General features: G+C 41.5%; 1 protein-coding gene across 4 annotated transcripts in view; it reads right to left on the minus strand.

Moving 5' to 3' along the window:
* LOC114697100 (LIM domain containing preferred translocation partner in lipoma) overlaps positions 1–21368 on the minus strand; it is a 611216-nt gene that overhangs the window by 317145 nt on the left and 272703 nt on the right. For all 4 annotated transcript variants that reach the window (XM_028875188.2, XM_028875190.2, XM_028875182.2 and 1 more), the window contains one exon: positions 12205–12317. In XM_028875188.2, coding sequence (XP_028731021.1) covers positions 12205–12317 — 113 coding nt within the window. The remainder of the gene's footprint in view (positions 1–12204; positions 12318–21368) is intronic.

Genomic DNA, 21368 nt, shown 5'->3' on the forward strand with positions numbered 1-21368 from the left:
AGAGTTTACATTAACACTCCCAACAGGAATTCCTATTTTTATGCCCAAGGTTACCATTGATAAAAAGTGAGTATGAGACAAAATCAGAAAACCACTGATCTCACCCTAGTCAGGAATGAGTGTGATTCTGCAACGTAACTAATAGTCATGACTTAAGCAAGTACCTATCCTGTGGGTGCATTACAAATTAACAGACGGCCATGACAAGTGATGTCACCATCCAGAGGATGAAGAAATTCTGAAGGTGACAAGGGATGATGTCTTTTCAAGTCTTACTATTCTCATCACAAGTTAAAAAGCCTTCCTCTAGTCCAGAATTCTGCCCATGGCTCCTTGCAGGCCTTGCTGACAAATGTTTCCTTGTTCACCGACTACTCAGAGTCAATGATGATCAAAGACCTACTGTGCCCTCTGCGATGGCTCAGTGCTAGGTCCGTGTTAATAAAATCAGCAAACAAAGGAATAATGAAAAGCTGAACTGCTCATTCCGCCTTGCCTTCCCACCTCTCCCCTCTTCAGACGTGAATTTTATTTGTAAGTCATATTTCACTTCAACAAAGTCTAAAGGTTTTATAACTGACTTAAGACATGCTCACTGCCACAAACTCGCCTGTCTGTGGTTCAAATTTAAGGTGAAATCTAAGTCCACTGGATTTAAATGTGAAGGATTTGAAGACATATACTCTTTAAGGAACTCATATGCTCTTCATTTTTGGTTTTCATTTAAGAAACAGGAGAACAGTATCGCAAACCCACAACAATTAAATTACAGACCGGGCGAAGGGAGAGGGAGAGACATGCCAGTCAGAAGGCTGGGCAAGCAACAGGTCTTCAGGAACTGGTAACAGGTAATGCTTCTACCGAAGATCACACTCAGTAAGTTCTAGAAGACTGCTAATAGATGAAGGAAAGAGTCCCGGTTCCAGGGAAAGACGGTGTTGACACTCAGGCAAGAACTAAGGGAAGCTAAGCTGTCTTTGAGTGCAGAAGTATCTGAGATATCTATTAACAGGTGCTGCCCACGCACCTCCCCTAGACTGGATAAATCTAAAGTCTAGGGTGGTAAGCATTCAGTCTCTTTCCAAATTCTTTTCCACACTAAATTTGAAATATCATGGCATAGTTTGGCAGCCTCTTGCTAACCCAAATGCTAACAGTAAGTGGAACAATTTAATTAAAACCCCACAACTCTAAGCACATGTAAGCATAATTCCTTACTAATACATTCTAATCCAATTCGTAATGATGGAAAATACTTTTCTCTAACCAACAGTTTTTGGATCTCATCCACAGCCCTCGTAGGGTTGAGCACAGCCTACTTTACTTCTCATTTGTAGAAAGGGTAAACATGTTTACGACCTCCGAGGGGTGCTGTGACTTCCCATTTATTGGTGTTTATAAATCTTGTGAGTGTTCTGAAAAATCAAGTATAAGCTGACACTCTTTGTAGCACCCTGTTGGAGCTTAATGCATATTCCATTAAAGAACAAAGACAACAATATGACAAAATCCACAAATTAGGAAGGCATTATCCTCCACCTCCTGCCACAGTGCTATCCTGAGACTGCACAGAACCTCTCATTAATGAGGGATTAATATCAACATTTCTTCTAGTAATACACATTCACATTGCCTCCGAGGACATTCTGATTCCACAAACACAAAACCATGCCTTACCATCCACCCTGAGGAGAGTGAGACTCCTGCAAAGATCCTGTGCCCTGCTCCCTCCCCAACCTCCCCCCCACACACACACCTCTGCCTTCCTTCACATAGCTACTCCTTCATAAAATGCTCACTTTCTCAAAGCCGCCCCCCCCCACACACACCCCGGCCAATATCAGAGCCACTACTACACTTCCAGCCACAGCCTGCCTCTATAGACTCCAAGCTCTCCTACCATCACTGCTTCTGCTCAGGGGTGCCCCGCCCTTTGGAGTACACATCAGATCATCACAGGCATGAGCATGCAGCTTTTCACTGTTTTCTAGTAATCCCTAAAGCTTTAGATTAGAAAAAGTCTTCAAAGGCAATCATACCTGCTGAAGAGAATAATGCATTGATGAGGACCAGGGGCAGGCACTGGGTGACACTCAGAGTAAAGGTGACCATGACTGTTACGGAGAAGGGACAGATTTAGCATAAGAATACAGCACTCGTGGTGGCGCACGCCTTTAATCCCAGCACTTGGGAGGCAGAGCCAGGTGGATCTCTGTGAGTTCGAGGCCAGCCTGGGCTACCAAGTGAGTTCCAGGAAAGGCGCAAAGCTACACAGAGAAACCCTGTCTCGAAAAACCAAAAAAAAAAAAAAAAAAAAAAAAAAAAAAGAATACAGCACTGTGTCCCTGTGTAACCAACCAGTTCTGAGCACCCTTTCTGAGAGATCAACCCCCTAACTGGGCAAGCCTGCACTGTCACTGGCCCCCTGTTCTCCCTTACAGGTTCCCTTCTCATGTCCCTTACAGGTTCTGTACCGTATCTCACTATGCTGGGTTTTATTGGCTCCAGGCTCCCGTTCTGTGTGCTTTGCTTTGACATGCACAGCTGAAGTTGAGAATCTGTGCCTATGGGGGTTGAGGTTTCACCAACAGAAAAAGGGGAAATCTGCGTGATTTTACTATTTTCACTACGAACAGAAAAAAAATCCCGTATTTATTTCCCCCTTTTTGAAACGGCACTAAGGAAACACACATGAGGCTGCCATGCACGGAGGCTGTACTTTCCAAACAGTAGCAACAGACTAAAAATAGAAAACCTTGATTTGCTCAAGATGTATATGACTTCCTCTCCTGTTTCCTTTCCTTACCACCCAAAGCCAAGAGAAGTAGTACATGGTGAACCCTTCGCAAGCTCACAATAGCACCAAGCACATAAGTGTGGCACACAGTCTGTAGTCTACTCTCCAAAATTTCCGACTGTCAAATCAAGGAATCAAACATCGAGTCCATGAATATCAACTAAGCTGCTAATCTACACCCTCACAACAAAGTGGAGACTGTGGATGATACAGGAACTGTGGTACACATTTTATGTAGGTACTAAAAAGCAAATGAAGAGGAAGATAATGGGAAGACTATATAGCCAGAAATACAGAAACTTCTCACTGAGCTAATGGTCAGCTTTCCTGGTAACTGTGTTGCCATGGACAAGTGGTCCAGTTAAGAAATGTGGGCCTCCCATCTCATCACAAGAACAACCTCCTAGAAAAGAACCAGTCAAATCTGAGAGTTTATGATTTATGATATTAAATGACTTCTACAGGACTCCTCCATACTATGTTGTAATCTGGTTTTATGAAATACAGCTGAGAGTCAGGATTAATGTACATGAACTAATTGCATTACTCCACAAAGAGGCATATATTAGATGACAGGACCATAAGGCAGGATTAACCAACTATCACAGTAGCCTAACAGATTTCATAGTAGCCTTTACAATGAGGGAGACATTGCTAGACAGAAGACCTTTCTAGGAAAATATTATTGAAATTGACATTTTGCATGTGAAGCTGGGAATATGAGGGTAAAGAACTATTAGGAGCTTTTTATCATTAAGCCATGGGATATCAGGTGTGTCAAGGCAGACACAGAGAAGGAACAAGGGCATTAGGCATACATGAGGAAGTGAGTGTAAAATAAAATACATTTTTTTTTTAATGAAAAGGATTACAGGCCAATCAAAAGATGAGGAGGTACCAGCCAGCAAGAATGAAATATGGAAAATGAACTTGGCATTTGTTAAGAAAAGAAGCATCATATCAAGAGCAAGGTCCACACACAGAACACTAGGATATGAGTAAGGTAGGTCATGGTATGCTCTGAACAGCTAGATAAAGAAGAAAATTAATGTGGCAGGAAGTAAACCAGCCACAGGAAGGAAATAATAATTTCTTGAACATTAACTATTTAGGGATGTTCAGCTGGAATACAAAAAATAAAAAATAAAGGTGATGAGTCACTTGTAATATGGAGGAAGAATGAGCTAAAATGATGGGCAGTGAAATAAACAGACTGGAACAAATCTGAGAATCATTCTTATGCCCAAAGATCTTGCTGATGAATACAAGACAAAATCAGGATGTGTGAACAATGATCAGGGAACCCCAAGGTTTAGAGTGTGGGAGACTAGAAAATACGATGGTGGGTCAAACCAAATGTACATTTTGAAATAAGGTGATGAATAAACTTTGTGGAACATCGAGTATGAATATAAAGGTGGCTTTCCTATGAAAAGAACTGAAGGATAAATGATGAGTCCTACAGTTGTTGAAACAGCAGCAATCATAACCAGATCCAGCCATCAGATGAACGATGACTGAGCTGATTCCATCAGCATTCTTGTTTCTAATGGGAGAAGACAGAGGAAGGGAGAAGTCTCACTGGGCACCAAAAGGACAAACAGGAAGGAAGAAGACCCAGTCAGGGGAATGGATCAGAGGAATCAGAGGGCAGACAGCAGAAGGAAATCTGTCCTCCCCATTAGACAAATGCAGCAATGACAGTCTGTCTGATGCAACAGATCTGGAACTCTGGAGTCTATTGAAGGCTTCCAACTTCCAGGCGGGGAAGCCTTGGGTGGAAACTGTGGTTAATTTCGTTCCTTAGTACAGTCCTCCTAACCAAATCCCCACCCTGGCAAACAAGTATGCAAGTCTTCCTGGGGCCACTCTCTGTAGGAGCAGAAAAGGTGGAGAGGGCTTTCTATTCCAATTCCCGAAGACCTCTGCAGTGATTCAATTGATTCTACTCACAGAGGCAGCCGCCATGTTTCCACTATGGCACTGTGTCTTTCCAGGGATGTAAGGGCAGCCACTTATGATGTCCCTGCATATTCCACTATCTCCTGTTTGGTGGGGGACACAAATTGATTTCTAGAATGTTTAAACCAAGTATACATGAATGAAACCAGACAGACATTACCCATGCTCAGGAGAGAGTGGGCACTCACAAGAAATATCTGACTCTTCAAGTGTTGATTGATGTAAGGTTGATTCTTGACACAACGACAAGCAAGGGTAACACGTCCCCCCTTCACCCCCTCCAAAAAAAACCAGAAGGAAAGAGAAATGCAGCAAAGTCTAGTGAAGAAGGGAACTTATTTTCCAGAGCTACCAATATATTTCAGTATAAAGTGTGCATTGTAGCATTTTTCAACAGTAATAGAAAAAAAATCACAAAACATAGTAAAAAAGGATAGACTAGTCAGAGTAAAAAGTAAACCAAAGGAAATAATCTAGATAAAATACATCACAGTAAATTATTTAGCAAAGACTGTATTTTCTTAAGGAAAAAAAAAACTTTAAAATGATAAACAACGAATTTTTAAAAAGATCATAAACAAAATGCAATTGTTGATAAGGAGAAAAAAAGAAAAGACAAACTCTATTTAAAAAAAATAACATAAGAAACAAAACACCCACTAGGCAGATCTGAGCAGATAGAAGAACGTCAGTGAGCATGAAGATTTATCATTACAGAATACTAAGAGCTAAGGAACGGAAAGAAAAGAACTGAAGAGAACTGAGCAGGGTTACAAAGGAACTTCTGGAACACTGACCACCATGAAGCAGACTAGCAGTCCCAGAAAGAGAAGAGAGAACACAGTATTTGAAAATTCATGACAACAAGACTATAAGGAAGAATTATTTTGGCAAGTGAAAGGTTAAAATGTTTTCCCCCTCAAGTATAGCAAAACTGATGAATGAGCGACATAAGTTACATGTAAAAGGGGTAGGGTAGGAATATATCAAATTTCTCATCAACAACCATCAATGCAACAGAGAGTACGTGATACAGGACAGAGCTTCATGTAGTTTTTAGATACGGCAAATCTGAATCTACTATCACACTTTTAGACCAGCAGGGCCGTGAAGGCCTGCGAGGGAGAGGGCATGGTGAAGGTGGTCTCACAGTCCAGCCTAAGGAAAAATCATGTTAAAAATAGCACTCAAAAAGGTGGCTTAATAACACACGAGATAAAGTAAGCAAGTTCTGCTCAAGCTTTACTTGTATATTTTAGGTAAAGCATCTACATAGAGCATACTTTTTCTTTGATTAAAAAAAAACCTTGAAAATCTTTAATCTATATTAATTGATTTCCTTATAATTCTGCTTGTAAGTAGAAAAATAGGTAATGCCCTCTTAAATAAAAAAAAAATACCATTCTGTCTTGATGAAGCCATTAAAATTAATGATGGGAGAGACAACATGAATGTGAACTTGCAAAAATTCAAAAGGAGCCAAGGACAGGTTCATTTTCCTCTGGCCCAAGGAAAATGTTTGGAGTATACAAGCATAGTTAACTCATTCCTTATACACAACTCCAGCTGAGAGCCAACCACAATGGTTAACTCACAGTCAACCAAAACTGGCCAGGATCAACTTCCCCAGAGATTGTTTGACCATGGACCTAAGCTTCCATTACTGACAACATAGATGCATCCTGGATTATTTGTGAAGCTAGCTGGCTTGGTGAAGTTGGGTGTACATATATATTCCAGAATCAAATCCTACGAAGTTGAACTCATGTGAATTCATCATTTGTTTGTATTGACTTTGAAACATTACCTTGCTATATAGCCCAGGCTGGCCTGAAACACAATTCTTCCTCAGCCTCCTAAGAGCTGGGATTATAGGGATACACACACACACACACACACACACACACACACACACACACACAAACACACACACACAGACATAACCAGTAGTGTAAATGTGAAAATAGGAAGAGACTGGTTGTGGATGCTGTTAACCAGGAGCATGGCAAGTATAAAGCCCTGGGTTTGATTCCGGGTACCTTGAAAAAAGAAGACAAGTGAGGAGGAGGAGGAGGAGGAGGAGGAGGAGGAGGAGGAGGAGGAGGAAGAGGAGGGAAAACATTCAATGTTCTCAAGGAATTACCAGAATAGCTCTATCATATCAGCACCAGACTCACTGTCCATGGGAGTTTATAAGTATAGATTTCCAAAACCTGCCCTGCTCGTCTAAATGCCCAGCCAGAGGCTGAATCAGAACAAAAAGCAAATAGGCAAAGTCTGGTATTCGCTATTAGAAAATCATATTGATCAAATTCAAAAAATTTCAAAGAACCCACCAGTCTGGCTACACCCCCACCTACCCCCACACACACACTCACACTCACACATCTACAAATATAAACATATAAAGAAGAGAACATCACCAAGCCAGCCACCGCCTTACTGCTGCTCATCAGCCAGGACCACTATCTACCAATCAGTTGGGGCCCACTGACCTAAAAGGAAGAGCGTGAAGGTGAGAAGAACAGCATCCTAGGCCTTCTCGTATAATTTCATGCATCAAGTGTCTTTGCAACAATACCCTAAGGAAATGTGCGTGGTTTAGAATGGGCTGGAGCTCTTGCTGGTCAATCTGTTCAAGATCCCACAACAGACCCCACTACCACCGTCTCGGGCTCAGCAGTGTAGACCTGCTTCTGTATCACTCTCCTCTTCGCATCATATTCATGGGCAGAGGCAAAGGAAACCTCTGGGCCACCTTTCATCCAACTCCGTCAAGGCCAGGTGCCAGTTTCTGTAAGCTTAAAAACGACGGTGGCCATGGCTGTGGACCTGAGGTCATTATGCCTAAAAAATGTGTAAGATGGGCAAAGAGGAAAGTGATTTTTCAGCCAGCATACACCTATATTGTTTTTAAATTCTTTTCAAAAAAGGTGAATTTGCTTATGTAATCCGTTTCAGACAGGAATTAGGGGGCAGGGTTTCTTCTTTCCTTTCACTACTAATTCTGAGCCTAGTTCACAAAACTGTGTTCACTTTACCCTTGGAAATGCCCATCTCTTTCCACAGCTTTGCTGACCAGCTCTATGTGGTACGCTGCCCCCCCCCACCCCCCCCCCGCTATGGCTCTGTCCATCCCCGACTGCCCCTTTGTGCAACATTTTCTTAGAGTACAGGAAGAAAGACACTAAAACTAAATGGTAAGAGGAAAGATTGCATTTGAATATGAAAATTTTTTTTTTTTTTTTGGTTTTTCAGACGGTTTTCTGTGTATTTTGCGCCTTTCTGGAGCTCACTTGGTAGCCAGCTGCCTTGAACTCACAGAGATCGCTGCTCTGCTCCGAGTGCTGGATTAAAGCGTGCCACCGCCCGGCTTGAATATGAAAATTTTAACAGTGTTGGATTAAAAAAAACTATATTTTGCAGTGGAGACATTGAATAGACACAGCAAATGTAAGCATCTGGCCTGAGTAAATGCAAACAGAGAAGAGACAATCAAAGGCTAGCAACTGCTCCACACCGGACAAGGAGGACCAAGCTGCCGGTTCAGAACATAGTCGGGCAAAGTCAAAGGTGGTTTCCAGGAGATCATAGAAAGATCAAAACAAAATGTCACATAGAAGGCCAGGTAAGTGGCTGGGAGCTTGGGAAGCTACCACACAATGTAGGACTACGTGCATGTGGTTTGCCCCCTCCATGTGTGGCACAAGCTTGTGTGTGTGTGTGTGTGTGTATGTGTGTGTGTGTGTGTCTTACATCTACTCTATCTCTTTATCCATCACCATTGCTTCACTATATATGTGACCTTTTTCTTACATACATTTTAAAAAAAAAACAAAAACCTACCAATTAAAAGAATAGAAAGACCTAAAATGTATGATGTCTAATTTCCTGGAAAAAAAAGACCTGTTAAAAGATATTCTAAAATACATTAAATAAGATATTCTGTCCTCTCATCCAAGTGATGAGCAACACTGTGTGCCTGCTCATGGGCTGACTGGAAGGAGAATTTACAGACTGTGACATTAACTCGGAGCAAAGCCCAAAGGTTGAACACTCGGATTGTCAGACTGAGGAGGCCAAGTTCTGAGGCTACAGCACCTGTAGTGTTATGTGTCTACCTACTGAGTGTATTCATTTTACTCTGAACTAGGAAAGAACAAATGAATACATGGACTGTGAGGGGCCAGTACAAACTTTACAGCCAGGAAAGTTCAATTCATTGTAGCCAAAAAAAAAAAAAAAAAAAAAAAAAAAAAAAAAGGCACACCAAATCTCCCATTTGTGTTCAGATTTATCTTTCCATAAAAATGTGAATTCTCAAGACAAGAATACTTCTTTGCACTAAATTTTTTTTTTTTCCTTTTGTACGGAAGTTTATGCACCATATATCAAAAATGCAGAGAGCCAAGCTGAACACCAGCAGCACCTGTTCTTGCCTGATAGGGCATGCAAGCCCTTACTCTGCATCAGAGAGCCTTACAAGCTTAATAGAGGGCAAAGAGGAGACAAGTACACCCCACAAACAATCAACATTGGGGAGGGGCCATGGCCAGGAGGAAAGGCTTCTGGCTGAGAGTTCTGTCAGAACCAGGGTTATCTACAGACACCTCTTGGGGTCTCAGTCTCCCCATTTCCAAAGAGGGTCAGGAATTAATTCCTTCAGTGAGTGCTTAAAGTGCTCTAATTGAGAAATCTGGCCCCAGGCTTGGATTCAATGACCACCCAAGTCCCTTTCAGCCTTGAGGAGCTTGCAGTAGTCATTCTTAGTAGACAGTCTTCTGGCTCTGAGCTGAAAATCTGGCTGGAAATATAAACAGACTTCTACATAAAACACACATTTACCAGCTATGATTTGGAATTGGCAAGATGAGGTTTTACCAGAAAGAAGAAGAAAAAGTACAAAACCGTTCCCAGGGATCACCCTGCATCAGCTGCACTGAGCTCTATCTAAAGGTGCTGATGTACAGCCAGAGCAAGGTCGTAACTCTCACATCCGACTCACTCCTGCCCGAGAGGAGGCACGGGCATCATTTTTAAGTTACCAAGAAACTCACATGAAGAGCTTCAAAAACAACACCGTCTCCCTCCCAGATTTGTCCTTTTCCATTTGGCAAACATTGCTTTATTTTTTCTCAACCTCCCTTCTGTTTTAGAGAACATGAGCCAGCATGGCGACAGGCTTCTTGTTTATTTCCTTCCTCTTCAAAAACAAAGCCATGGCTTGAGTACACCCAGCAAAGTCCACAGAGAAAGAGACTGTTTGTAATTTCCATGAAAGCCCCGCGAACAGGACAAGGACTCCACTTTCACTGATTGTATTTGGCTCAGTACTGGCAGTCCTAGCCAGGGCAATTAGACAAGACAAAGAATTAAAAGGGGGGAGTCCAAACTAAAAAAGGAGTAAGACGGACTGTGCCTGTTTTCAGACACAGTGAACACACACGGACAAAACCAAGACTCTAGAAAACATTATTAAATGCATAAGTCAGTAAAATTGCATGATATAAAGTCAACATATAAAGGTAAGTAGGTTATTTATGTTAACAGTCAACTCTGAAAAAGAAATCAAGAAAGAAGTCACATTCATAGTAACTACAAAAACAAGTAAATTGAAGTACAATTTTTTAACAGTATGAAAGATGTTCACAGTGAAACTATCCAACACTGATAAAATTAAAGCAAGGAACAATTAGTGTAAAGTCCTATGTTCATGGATTGGATGGTTTTTAAATGGAACCCATGGACAAAACTCTATTGTTACTGCGATTAGTAGCTTCACATAGTACCTATCATAACTTTATTACTATCATTGCTATTATTTGCTTTACACAATATCAGTAGGAATATCAAAATATCATCTAGCTATTTCAATTAGCACCTTGAGACACCTTAGTACATTATGATCTTTTTAAGGCGGTGTAGTTACACTTCTTTCCAAAGGACACTAGGACCTGGTGTGACTGCCCAAAGTCACTAACTTAGAACATACTTCTCAACTACTTTTCAAACGGCAGACATTCAGCCAATCCTTGGAGCAGAAATATTCAAAATATAGCACAATAGATTTAATAACAATCCAGGAAAGAAAACAGAAGGGAATTTTAAAATTATGTCCATTGACCAACACATAAAGAAGTGTTCCAATAGAAAACAACAGTACATAAAAAGCAGGCAAGACTATTTCATTAAAACATGAATAAACCTCGTGAAGATATACTCCATGAGAATCCATCTGGCTTATAAAGCCTTTTCTCCTTTAAGCCTTTGTTTGGTGGTACTGTCTTGAGGAGGTGTCACTGACCAAGGTCACTCTCGAAAGCCACCCTGTGCCTGCTTCCGCTAGTACACACCCACCAGAATGCACAATGCTTGTACTCGGTTTACTTCAAGTTCCACAGCGCACAAACTGCTTGCCTTTCGTGTCACGGGATTTCAAGTGCTCAGATCATATCTACCTTGGAACAAAGATTGTCTGGGAAACAACAGAGTAATTTCTACTTTGCTCTCCCAACCTAAACTTCAAGAGAAGGGACAAGAGACCAGACCCTACACTCTTCCATTACATTCCTCGTGGAACACGGTGAACGCATACGAAGGCAGACCAAATAACAGAACAAACCACAAAACAGTCACCAACATCAACTCAGTGTCTCTGGTCTGTGGTGTAACTCATAGGTTTCTGATGCTTGATTGTGCATAGGTAAACACCAAACACCATTCCATCTCATCTGAAAAATCAATTTCTCTAAGACAAGTTCTTGATTTGTATCTTCTCCATATCTACATTAACATCACCTTATCTGAGAACGGCAATCTTTATAATTTTATAATTTTTCTGCCCTGACACACTATCTTCAGCCTTAAGTGGGGGTGCTGGTCACAAGCCACCTTTGGTCAGAGCAAAAATCTCTTTCTCCAGCAAGAATCTACACTTCTCCATGTAGCTGGAGTTAGTTACTTTGTAACCTGTACTCTCCAGAACATAATGCTCATATGTCACTGATATAAACCTATGACATTCACCTTCGAGCATCTAGAAGAAAAGGCCCTGCGGCATCTTACTATTGCTTTTGTGAAAACAATGTTGCTGCCAGTGAGGGCCCGCGTTGAACAAGCAGAGCCTTAAATATCACTCCTCCTCATATAGAATACAAAGCTTAAGGACAGAGAGGAAAGATGTTTTCTTAAGGCCTGGCTTTATGCCAAAAACTGCAGACTTCTCAAACAGCATTTCTTTAAAAGAAAATCACCTTTGGTTTTAAAATAAAGTTAGTGGGTAATATTTTTCCATGGCTTCAGAGTGTAAGCCAGTATGGTAACTCCTGGTAAGTTGCAAAGTCCTCTATAGACTCTGGGTAATGCTCATCAACAGCAAAACCGTCACTGAATTCCCAGGCATCCTCAAATGTCTTAACAAACCCAACTTCTGCCACTGCTCTTACCTGGACTTTGAAAGCACCTTCATCCAGTGGTGGAGGAGGAGGGAAGTGTCCAGAGCCAGGTGGAAGGGTACCGGGATCATCTAAAGGTGGAGGTGGGGGTGGGAGAAAGTCACCTACGGAAAGGAAATACACACAAAATGTTAACAGGTAGGCCGTTTCATAGTCCTCTTTAAAAGATACACCTGCTGGCAATTTACTCTGATTGTTTTAGACCAATTTGTTTGCCTTATATAGAAATTTGCCTTTCTTAGATAACTTTGGTTTAATTAATAGCCTTTGCTTTCATAGGGCAAAAGGCCTATGAAATTTCATATTTCAAAATGGCATAACAGTTAATCTAATGGGGTCAAGTACATTAGGCAAGTTTGGGGGGGTACTAGGGATACTGAAATGTATTAGACTTTAACTGGCCTATTCAAAATCCTATTCAAGCAGAGGAAGAAAAGATTTGTATATATGTAAGGATAAGAAGAAGTTCAAGTATGAGGAAGACAAGCTTTTGGAAGTTAACTAAAATAAAGCTTACGTACAGGCAGGGCAAAGGAGGCTGTATTATCGCGCCCTTGAACAGTATGACCTGGACCACAAGCCCGCTCCAGGCAGTAAGGCAGGAGAATACCAGCATACAAGTCATGTTGAATAAAATCAACTACAACACAGCGAAACCATAGGACTCCACACAACAGCAGGGGTAAGAGAAGCTGGCTAGGTGATAAACGACTGCGTGATTCACACCCAGGAAGAAATGTAGCTTTCACTGTGCACACTAATGACCACAGGACAGATGAGGGGACACTTGACCACAGATGATGCAGATATCTGAGCACAATACACTCAAGATATAAAAAGGTCCCCAACCTCTTCAGCCGACAAGAATGCATGTGGAGAAAAGGTATGTGTCCACTGATGTCTGAAGCAAACATCCAAAGCTGTATGGCATGGTATAAAATATTTTAAATGGGTTTAAAATGAATTTAGTTGGGGAAAAAAAAGACACCAGATTTTTTTTTTTTTTTTTTGGTTTTGCTTTTGTTTTTGTTTTACCATTTTAAAAAGCATTTTTGTTCTCCCTTGGAAAATGCAGTTTTGATGCTCCATTTTGAAGTATTCTTTACAGGTAAGTGGCTGTTCTTGAATTTCAGATATAGGAAGCAGTCTCCATAGCCAAATTAGTCACTTTGGATAATATCAAAGTGTCACAATGTGGCAATCTGGGGGGAAAGTCAGTCTAGGAATGGAAAGAGGAGTCCTGTGAAGGATGGCGAGGCAAAGGGGCTCTGAAACATCTGGTCTCCACTGCCTTTAAAACCAAGTGAAATACTCCAAGGGACAGCTCCCAGCAGCCAGGTCTAAAGCCTGCCACACTCAGCGGCTGAGGACACTGGCCCCAGGGCCATGCAGCCTGGGAGGCTGTCCCTCTGTGGCTGGCAGTGGGTTGATTTTCCTATCTCCCTCCCAGTCATGCACTCACTCTCTATCAAAACACTTCTCAAACCTCACAGTTCATCAGGGCCTCTGAGAGGTGTTGTAAAATGCAGACTGCTGGGTAATACTCCCACAGGTACTGACTTGGTAGCTCTTGGGGAGGAGGAGGATCACAATCTACATTTCTAAAGAGCCCAGGTAATTCCAGGGGCATCAGCTCTTGGCCCATACTTCAAATTTCACTGCATTCTGCAAAGTACCCTTTACTCCTGCAAAGAACCCCAAGATTCAAAGGTTCCAAAACTTCTGCCACTTACTGTATTTCCTACATCTCTGACTCTCTCTTGAACAATTTTCTAAACATCCTTATTATTTTAGAGTTACAACTCAGAAACCTCTAACACCTCCACCATCCATTGGCCACACACTGGAATCTCCAAGAAAGCCACCTAAGACCACACGTGTCCACTTACACGTATCTCATGAATTTGGTTCAGGGAGAACCCTTAGGATTGGACAGAATGTATGGCACTAGTGTTTCTTTAAAACTCAGGGGACTCAACTTGCAGCGAGAACTGAGAGAGTCTGGTGTGGTTGTACACCTCGTAAAAAATATCCACTGACTATTTAGGAAAATGAATCATCACAAAAACCTCTTCTAACTTACACGAGAATGGATAAGGTTTTACAGGATGAACCATGACTAGGTCATTCCCATCGTAAGTTTAGACTCTAGTGTTCTCTCTGGGCCTGTCTTCCAACCTCTTTAAAGCATATTCTGAGCACCTTCGAATCCAACCTAAATTATCAGACCATCAGACACTATCAAAGCTGGCAGAGTTCTTGGCATCTTTATCATAAAGGGCGAATGAAAGGCACACAAACAGACTAAAATGTCACAGAAAATTAATTTAAAAAATAAAGGTTCAAAAAAATAATAATAAACGTTCAGCCCTCTGTCTCTGAGGCCCCTCCCTTACCCCATCTCTCTAAAAAAACCTGAAATATAGATAGAGGTACACAGGCTGGTGGTAACCCTAGAAGGATTAAAGGGATAGAAAAACTGATTTTTAAAAAGAGAAACAATGTAAAAACAACAAAGATCCTGGAGGGGGGATGCACTGGAGGGGGAATGCACTGGAGGGAGAATGCACTGGAGGGGGATGCACTGGAGGGGGAATGCACTGGAGGGGAATGCACTGGATGGGGATGCTCTGGAGGGCCAATGCTCTGGAGGGGCAATGCTCTGGAGAGGCAATGCTCTGGAGGGGGGATGCTCTGGAGTGGGAATGCACCGGAGGGGATGCACTGGATGGGGGATGCTCTGGAGGGGGATGCACTGGAGGGGATGCACTGGACAGATTGTGGACAGGCACAAACCTGTGAGCACCAGGTATATGCAGAACCTAGGCCATTACCAAAGGTTTAGCTGAGCAGTGCTATTCAGACCATCAGAAAGGGCTGTGACATGGCAGGCCAAGAGAAAAACCAAGGATTTGTCTCATTCCAGGAACCACTCTGAGTCTTCTCAACCTGTAGCCTCCTCTGTCCTAAATAAAAGTATCAACTTCTACTAGAGATGAAGCTTTTCCACACGCTTTTTTCAGACAGGGGTAGGTTGCCAAACTCATAGATCCAGACTCTCCTATGAGAATCTCAGTCTTCCTCCTCTCCCTCCCTCTTCTCTGGGACTCTAAGGATGAGCATGTGCCCCTCCTCCCTCAGCTCCCTATGTGGAACACTCACTGTACTTCCTGGATCTCAGTCCTAGAAAGAAGTACCCATGGGAGCTCTTTCCCGGGTCTCTTGTTTCAGACATACACAGTGTCTGCTTTCAGGGTTGGACTGGTCAGTGGTTGCTGGAGCATTCTTCTCCACTCCAAAGACCAGAACACAGCATACCTTTTGGAGCTCAGCAAGTGTGGGGACTCCTGAAATGAAGTGATGTGGCAAGGAGGTAGGAAGAGAAAGTATGCACATCACCCACAGACCCACAGAAAGACTGGGTCCCTACACTGCCCTTCCTAAGCAGTGTCGGGATTCCTGCTCACTGAGTGTACAGCTCCTCTGAGGACCATCTGGGGAAGTGCTCACGATCAACAGAAATCATGGGCATTCCTGGTTGTCTGTCTTCATCATCACGAAAACAGCAACGATACCTCTCCCAGGGACACAACCTCCACTGTGAGTAAGAAAATTGTGACATCAACTGCAATGCTGTAAGTGGCCATCGAGGCAACCTTCCCTTTGGGCTCTTAGATATACGTGAGAAGACACTGGAACTAATCTTTGATTCTTTTTCCATCTTTGTTTTCTTCTGTTAAACTAAATAAATTACTAATTCTGGTGGTACTTAGATCTCCAACAGTGTAGACAATGTTATTTTTAGGAAAATACTAAGGTTAAAATTACTAATGAAAAACATGTCTGAGGTGACAAATTTGCTAATTACCCTGTTTCGCATCTACTTTCACATATGGGTGTATCAGAAATTCACATTTGATATGATTATGTAAGTTTCTATAACTACCACCCATCAATTACAAACATCATATATATAAGTGTAAAAATACAGATGAAACATACATCTTACAGATGTAAAGATACTCATGAAAGTATTCATGAGCATATAAAGAGCCATGTGTGCTCCTAGCAGGAACAGAAGTAATAGTAGCTACAACATTCCTTTAAAATACATTGCAAAGGGTATCAAAGCCATAATCATATTTACAGGTTTTAATTCAGGGACATCCACACTCAATAACTGATCCTGTGACAAAGGAAAAAAAGAAGCATGCAACAAGGCATGGTTTGAATCTTCATCATGATGCAATATAGAGAAAACTCATCCATATACCACTGCATGGAAAGGAACTGCACGAAACTGCACACTGGAAAGCAGGAGAGCCATCACGCTGATGGTGCTCATCGACTTCCATCATCTATGTATTCACTCTGTCCTCTGTGCACCAGGCATTACTCTAGACCAGTGGTTCTCAACCTTCCTAATATGCTGCAGCACTCGAATACGGTTCCTCACGTAGTGGTGAATCCCAACCGTAACATTATTTTCTTTGCTACTTCAGAACTGTAATCTTACTACGATTATGAATTGTAATATAAATATCTGGCATACAGGATATCTGATATGCCACCCCTGAGAAAGGGTCATCGGACCCCAGCTTGAGAACCACTGCTCTAGACTCTAGAGTTCAAATGGAAAATGTTGCCCCTATAGAATTTACACTGTATCAGGAAAGGAGGGATGATTAAGAAAGAAACAGCTAGTACGAGCTGAATGTCAAGTGGCGATGAAAATGCTGAAGAAATACGGCATGGAAGGGAATTGGTAGGATGGTGGTAGGAGGTCGCAGTTTTAAAGAACAGAATTGAGAAATGCCTCACCAAAGTGGCATTTGGGCAAAAACTTAAATGGAGTAAGGGAGTGAGTCACAGAACGTCTGAGGGCAGGATAGGAAGAACGTGTACATCTTACCGAGGGGAGAGAAGAGCAGGCTCCCCAGAGCCTTACAGCATGGCTCTGCTTTTCGACAGGGCTACACGTAAAGAGAGCTCGCCTACAGCTTAGGGCATAACAAACGCTGTTTTGTATGCCCCTCCTTTTGACTTAATTCTATACAATAAATAGGAATTGTAACCTTGCGATTTTTAAAGAATCAGAAGGAAGATACTTTGAAATGAATCGCAGAATCTACTCAAACCCTGGTTTAATTTTAATGCATCACTATATTTACCCAAGCTAAAATTCAGTGTGCTGTCATCTTTCCAAATAACTTAGCTCAAAATGCTCTTTGAGATTCTCAAATTAAAAGCAAGAAGAAGTATTATCTTTAAAGAGGATGACGTCTCTCCACTTTTAGATTGGACCATCTCCCTCCATATTTAGCTAATACTGACTTTCTGGACGTCACTGTCTTCCACAGCCCTCTTGTTTAAATTAAGATAAATTGTCTGTACAGAGGTGAACACCAGTGTGCTATATCTAACTGAGCGTACTCTACTTCTCTATCACATAGCAGTTTCAATTTGTTGAAAAGGATTCATTTTCTCAGTTGAAAACATGGAATGGATTTCATATAATATAAGAAGTGAAGGAGAATTTGGTTCTGAAAAATGGACTAGAACTGAATGCACTATTGAATTCATCAAGTGTCACTTCTCTGACAAAAGCATAGTAATTGCTATCCAAACAACAAACTGCATCCATATATTTTGACTTTCAAATATGGGCAATAAAAATAAGCAGGACAATGGGTTGAACTTGATGGATTAGTCTTCTATCAGTTTGTGAGACACCTTCAGCCCCAATACTAAAATGTGAAATTGTCAGCATGAAGAAAACTGAAATAAAAATTTAAAAGTCATGGTATGAAAAAAGATTCATTCAACATCAAAAGAGTAGAGGGAGGGGATCTTAATTTACAGCTCAGAAAAGAAGCTGCCAAGTGAATACTAGTATGCTGGAAGGGTCTCCCCAAACTACCCAATACTCCTAGACACAGGCCATCCACAGTAGTACCCATCTGAAGCAGAAGGTTCCCTTTCTTCAAAGGCAGCCATAGAGTGGGGGGGGGGTTCTCAACACAATGCATTGGGTAACTGAACCCATTTTACCGCTGTTGATTCTGACTATGGATGAGCATCCCCATCACCAATGTACTGAGAACCAACCCCACAGTACAAATTCGGCTCTGAGTTGAACTACCTGTCTATTGGTTTTCCCTACTAGACTAGGAAGGAGACAGCTGAAGGTCTGCTTCCTGTTCTATGAAGAATTTATCATCAGATTACTACTATTTACCAAGTATGTGCTCCCTATGCTGTATGTAGAGATTAGCAACTATATATTACATATAAACCCAAATGACCTGTGAGTGAACACAGGTATTTCTGCTAGAGTCATGTTTTGTCCTTTCCAATTACTGATGTAAGATACAGCAAAACAATCTGGCATCTAAGCTGTTAACACCCATTATGCAGGATACACAGACAAAGATCTTCCCTTAAGCATTCAGGAGGGTAGAACCTGGCAGGGAATTAGCATAGGGAGGATATCAAGGTCAAGGTCAGCAAGCAAGGCAACAGTTACCCAAAACAGGGGCCAGGATCCTACAGGTCCCCCTTTTACTAAAAAACATCAGTAGCAAACTTCTGCCCTCTGGGGTTCTCCCATTGTGCTGTAAGCCTGTATTTAAGACCTCCTCCCTCCTTCAATAAATGGCATTCAGCATTAAATAAATAAATAAAGGCAACTTCAAAAAAAAAAAATCCTATAGGTGAAGAGGCAGAGCAAGCAACCAGTAGACAGAAAGTAACCATGGAGAGTAAGAGAGAGTCAGGAGGATGGATAGAGAGACACACAGGAAGTGGAAAAGGAGGGACATTTGAGTTTGAGGAGGTTTTGAGATTGCACACTGGCTGAGGAGGAAGGTCAGCTGGGTGCTTTCTCTACCTCTCTGAGCTAGCAGGCTTTCACCCCAGCATCTGGTTCCTGAGTCTTTTTTTTGTTGTTGTTGTTGTTTTTGTTTCAGAGCTGAGGACCAAACCCAGGGCCTTGCACTTGCTTGGCAAGCGCTCTACCACTGAGCTAAATCTCCAACCCCGCTCCAGAGTCTTTATTGGTAAAATGAAACCATTGAGCCAGGCAGCAGTGGTGCATGCCTTTAATCCCAGTGCTCTGGAGGCAGAGGCAGGCAGATCTCTGAGTTTGAGGCCAGCCTGGTCTACAAAGCGAGTTCCAGGAAAGGCGCAAAGCTACACAGAGAAACTCTGTCTCGAAAAATAAAAAATAATAATAATAAACAAACAAACAAACAAACAAACAAACAAATAAATAAATATACAGCAAAACTACCTATCAGACTATCAGCCGATGAGAGGTTTTTTGTGGCCCTGGCAGCCCAGGCAGGGAATGGTGCCAGTCTCAAAGGACCTCTCAAGTTTTGTTTTGCTGCTGCTGTTGCTGTTGCTGAACTTCTTCCAGGTTGTTTACAGCTTAAATTACCATGCGTCTGTCTGCCAAGTGTAATGACGGAGTCCTGAACCCAAAATTAACATCTGGTCTAGGGGTATTTCAACATCCAGACAGGTTGCAACTATCTTCATGGCACTGGATTTTTCTTCACTAACCAAAGAATAGATGTTCACAAAATCTCTATCAGTAGGCATCCAGAAAGTCCTACAAATCCCCAAGGCATTTCTGGGATTAAGAGTCTCATCCTCTAAAGTAGAGATGGCAATGGAACAGGAAGTAGGAAATGGAGGTGAGACAGAATTCCCAAACACCTGAGCTAGGGATGTAGAAACAATCTGACCTTTACATTTTATTATTTAGTTTTTATTTTAAACTTTACTGTACAAAGGGTAGCCAATAAAAACCATCACCATACATCAAGATTTACCAGACCCAGACTATGCAGTTGAATGAAGTTCTATGCACTTCGAGTTGGCATGCAAAGTGGAAGCTGTAGAGTTTCACACTAGAGCTTACACTTTCACTAACTCAGTATATGCTACACACTTACCCACCACGGAAATGAAAACTTCATGACAGAGTTAGAACTAGGAAAGCAGCTTTATGCACCCCTGTATAACCACTTCTGCCATTGGCCCACCTTCAGTTCTTCCTCGTCCTGATATTTAGCTTCTCCTTTCTATTTATCCCACTGTACCCACATGCACCTTTGTTGACATGCTGTGCTAGTTGGGGTTTTTGCCAGCTTGACATGAGCCAGAGTTACTTGGGGAATGGGAACGTCAATTGAACAAAATGTGTCCATGGGATTTGCCTATAGGCATGTCTGCAGAAGAATTTCTTTATTCATGATTGATTTGAGGCAGGGGGTGAGCCCACTGTGGGTGATGCTGTCCCTGGGCAGGTTGTCATGGGGTATATAAGAAAGCAACCTCAGAGAAGCAGGAGGAATAAGACCATGAGTAGCATTCCTTTATAGCCCCTGGGTCAGTTCCGCCTCCAGGTTCCATCCTTGCTTGAGGCCCTAACTGCCTTCAGTGATGGACTTTAATGGAGAGGTAAAAGATGAAATCAATTCTTTCTTTCCCAAGGTGCTTTTGATCATGACGTTTTATCAAAGCAACAGAAATCTAACTAATACATTTATGCATATATTATTGGTTTGGTTCTAAGAACAGGAATACATTAATGAAGAAATAAGCATTGGAATCTATCACATGAAATATAAGGAACCACTCTAGAATTCTTAAACCAGAATCTTTGCATTGGGGAGTAAAAAAAAAAAAAAAAAAAAAAAAAAAACCAAGTATTTTGCAAAGCATCCTGGGAGATTCATATGTGTATTCTGAGTTAAGCATCATTGATAACCATGAACAACTGTCTGAGTTTACAAATAGGAAGGAAATGTTAAATGAAACACAATTCTCAATTGAGCCAAAAAAAAAAAAAAAAAAAAAAAAAAATAAAAAACCACATATTAGGATGGCAAATGATGAAGTCCGAACAATTTCTACATGTTATTAAGTTCTATATGTTCACTACTTGCTTTGGGTAGATTTATTCTAATCACACAAGTTGTAAATATTTGATTGAGTAACTAAGTAACTAAGAGTCTTTGACGTGAGTTTTTTAATGTTTCTGTAAAGTCTGCAATTGTTTCAGAATAACAAGATAAACTTCACTTCTACATTATAAAGAAAAATAAGTGATAGTATGAACCCAGTCATTTGATGCTACAGATGGA

This window comes from Peromyscus leucopus, chromosome 12 (assembly GCF_004664715.2).
Source record: "Peromyscus leucopus breed LL Stock chromosome 12, UCI_PerLeu_2.1, whole genome shotgun sequence".
Classification (NCBI taxonomy): Eukaryota; Metazoa; Chordata; class Mammalia; order Rodentia; family Cricetidae; genus Peromyscus; species Peromyscus leucopus.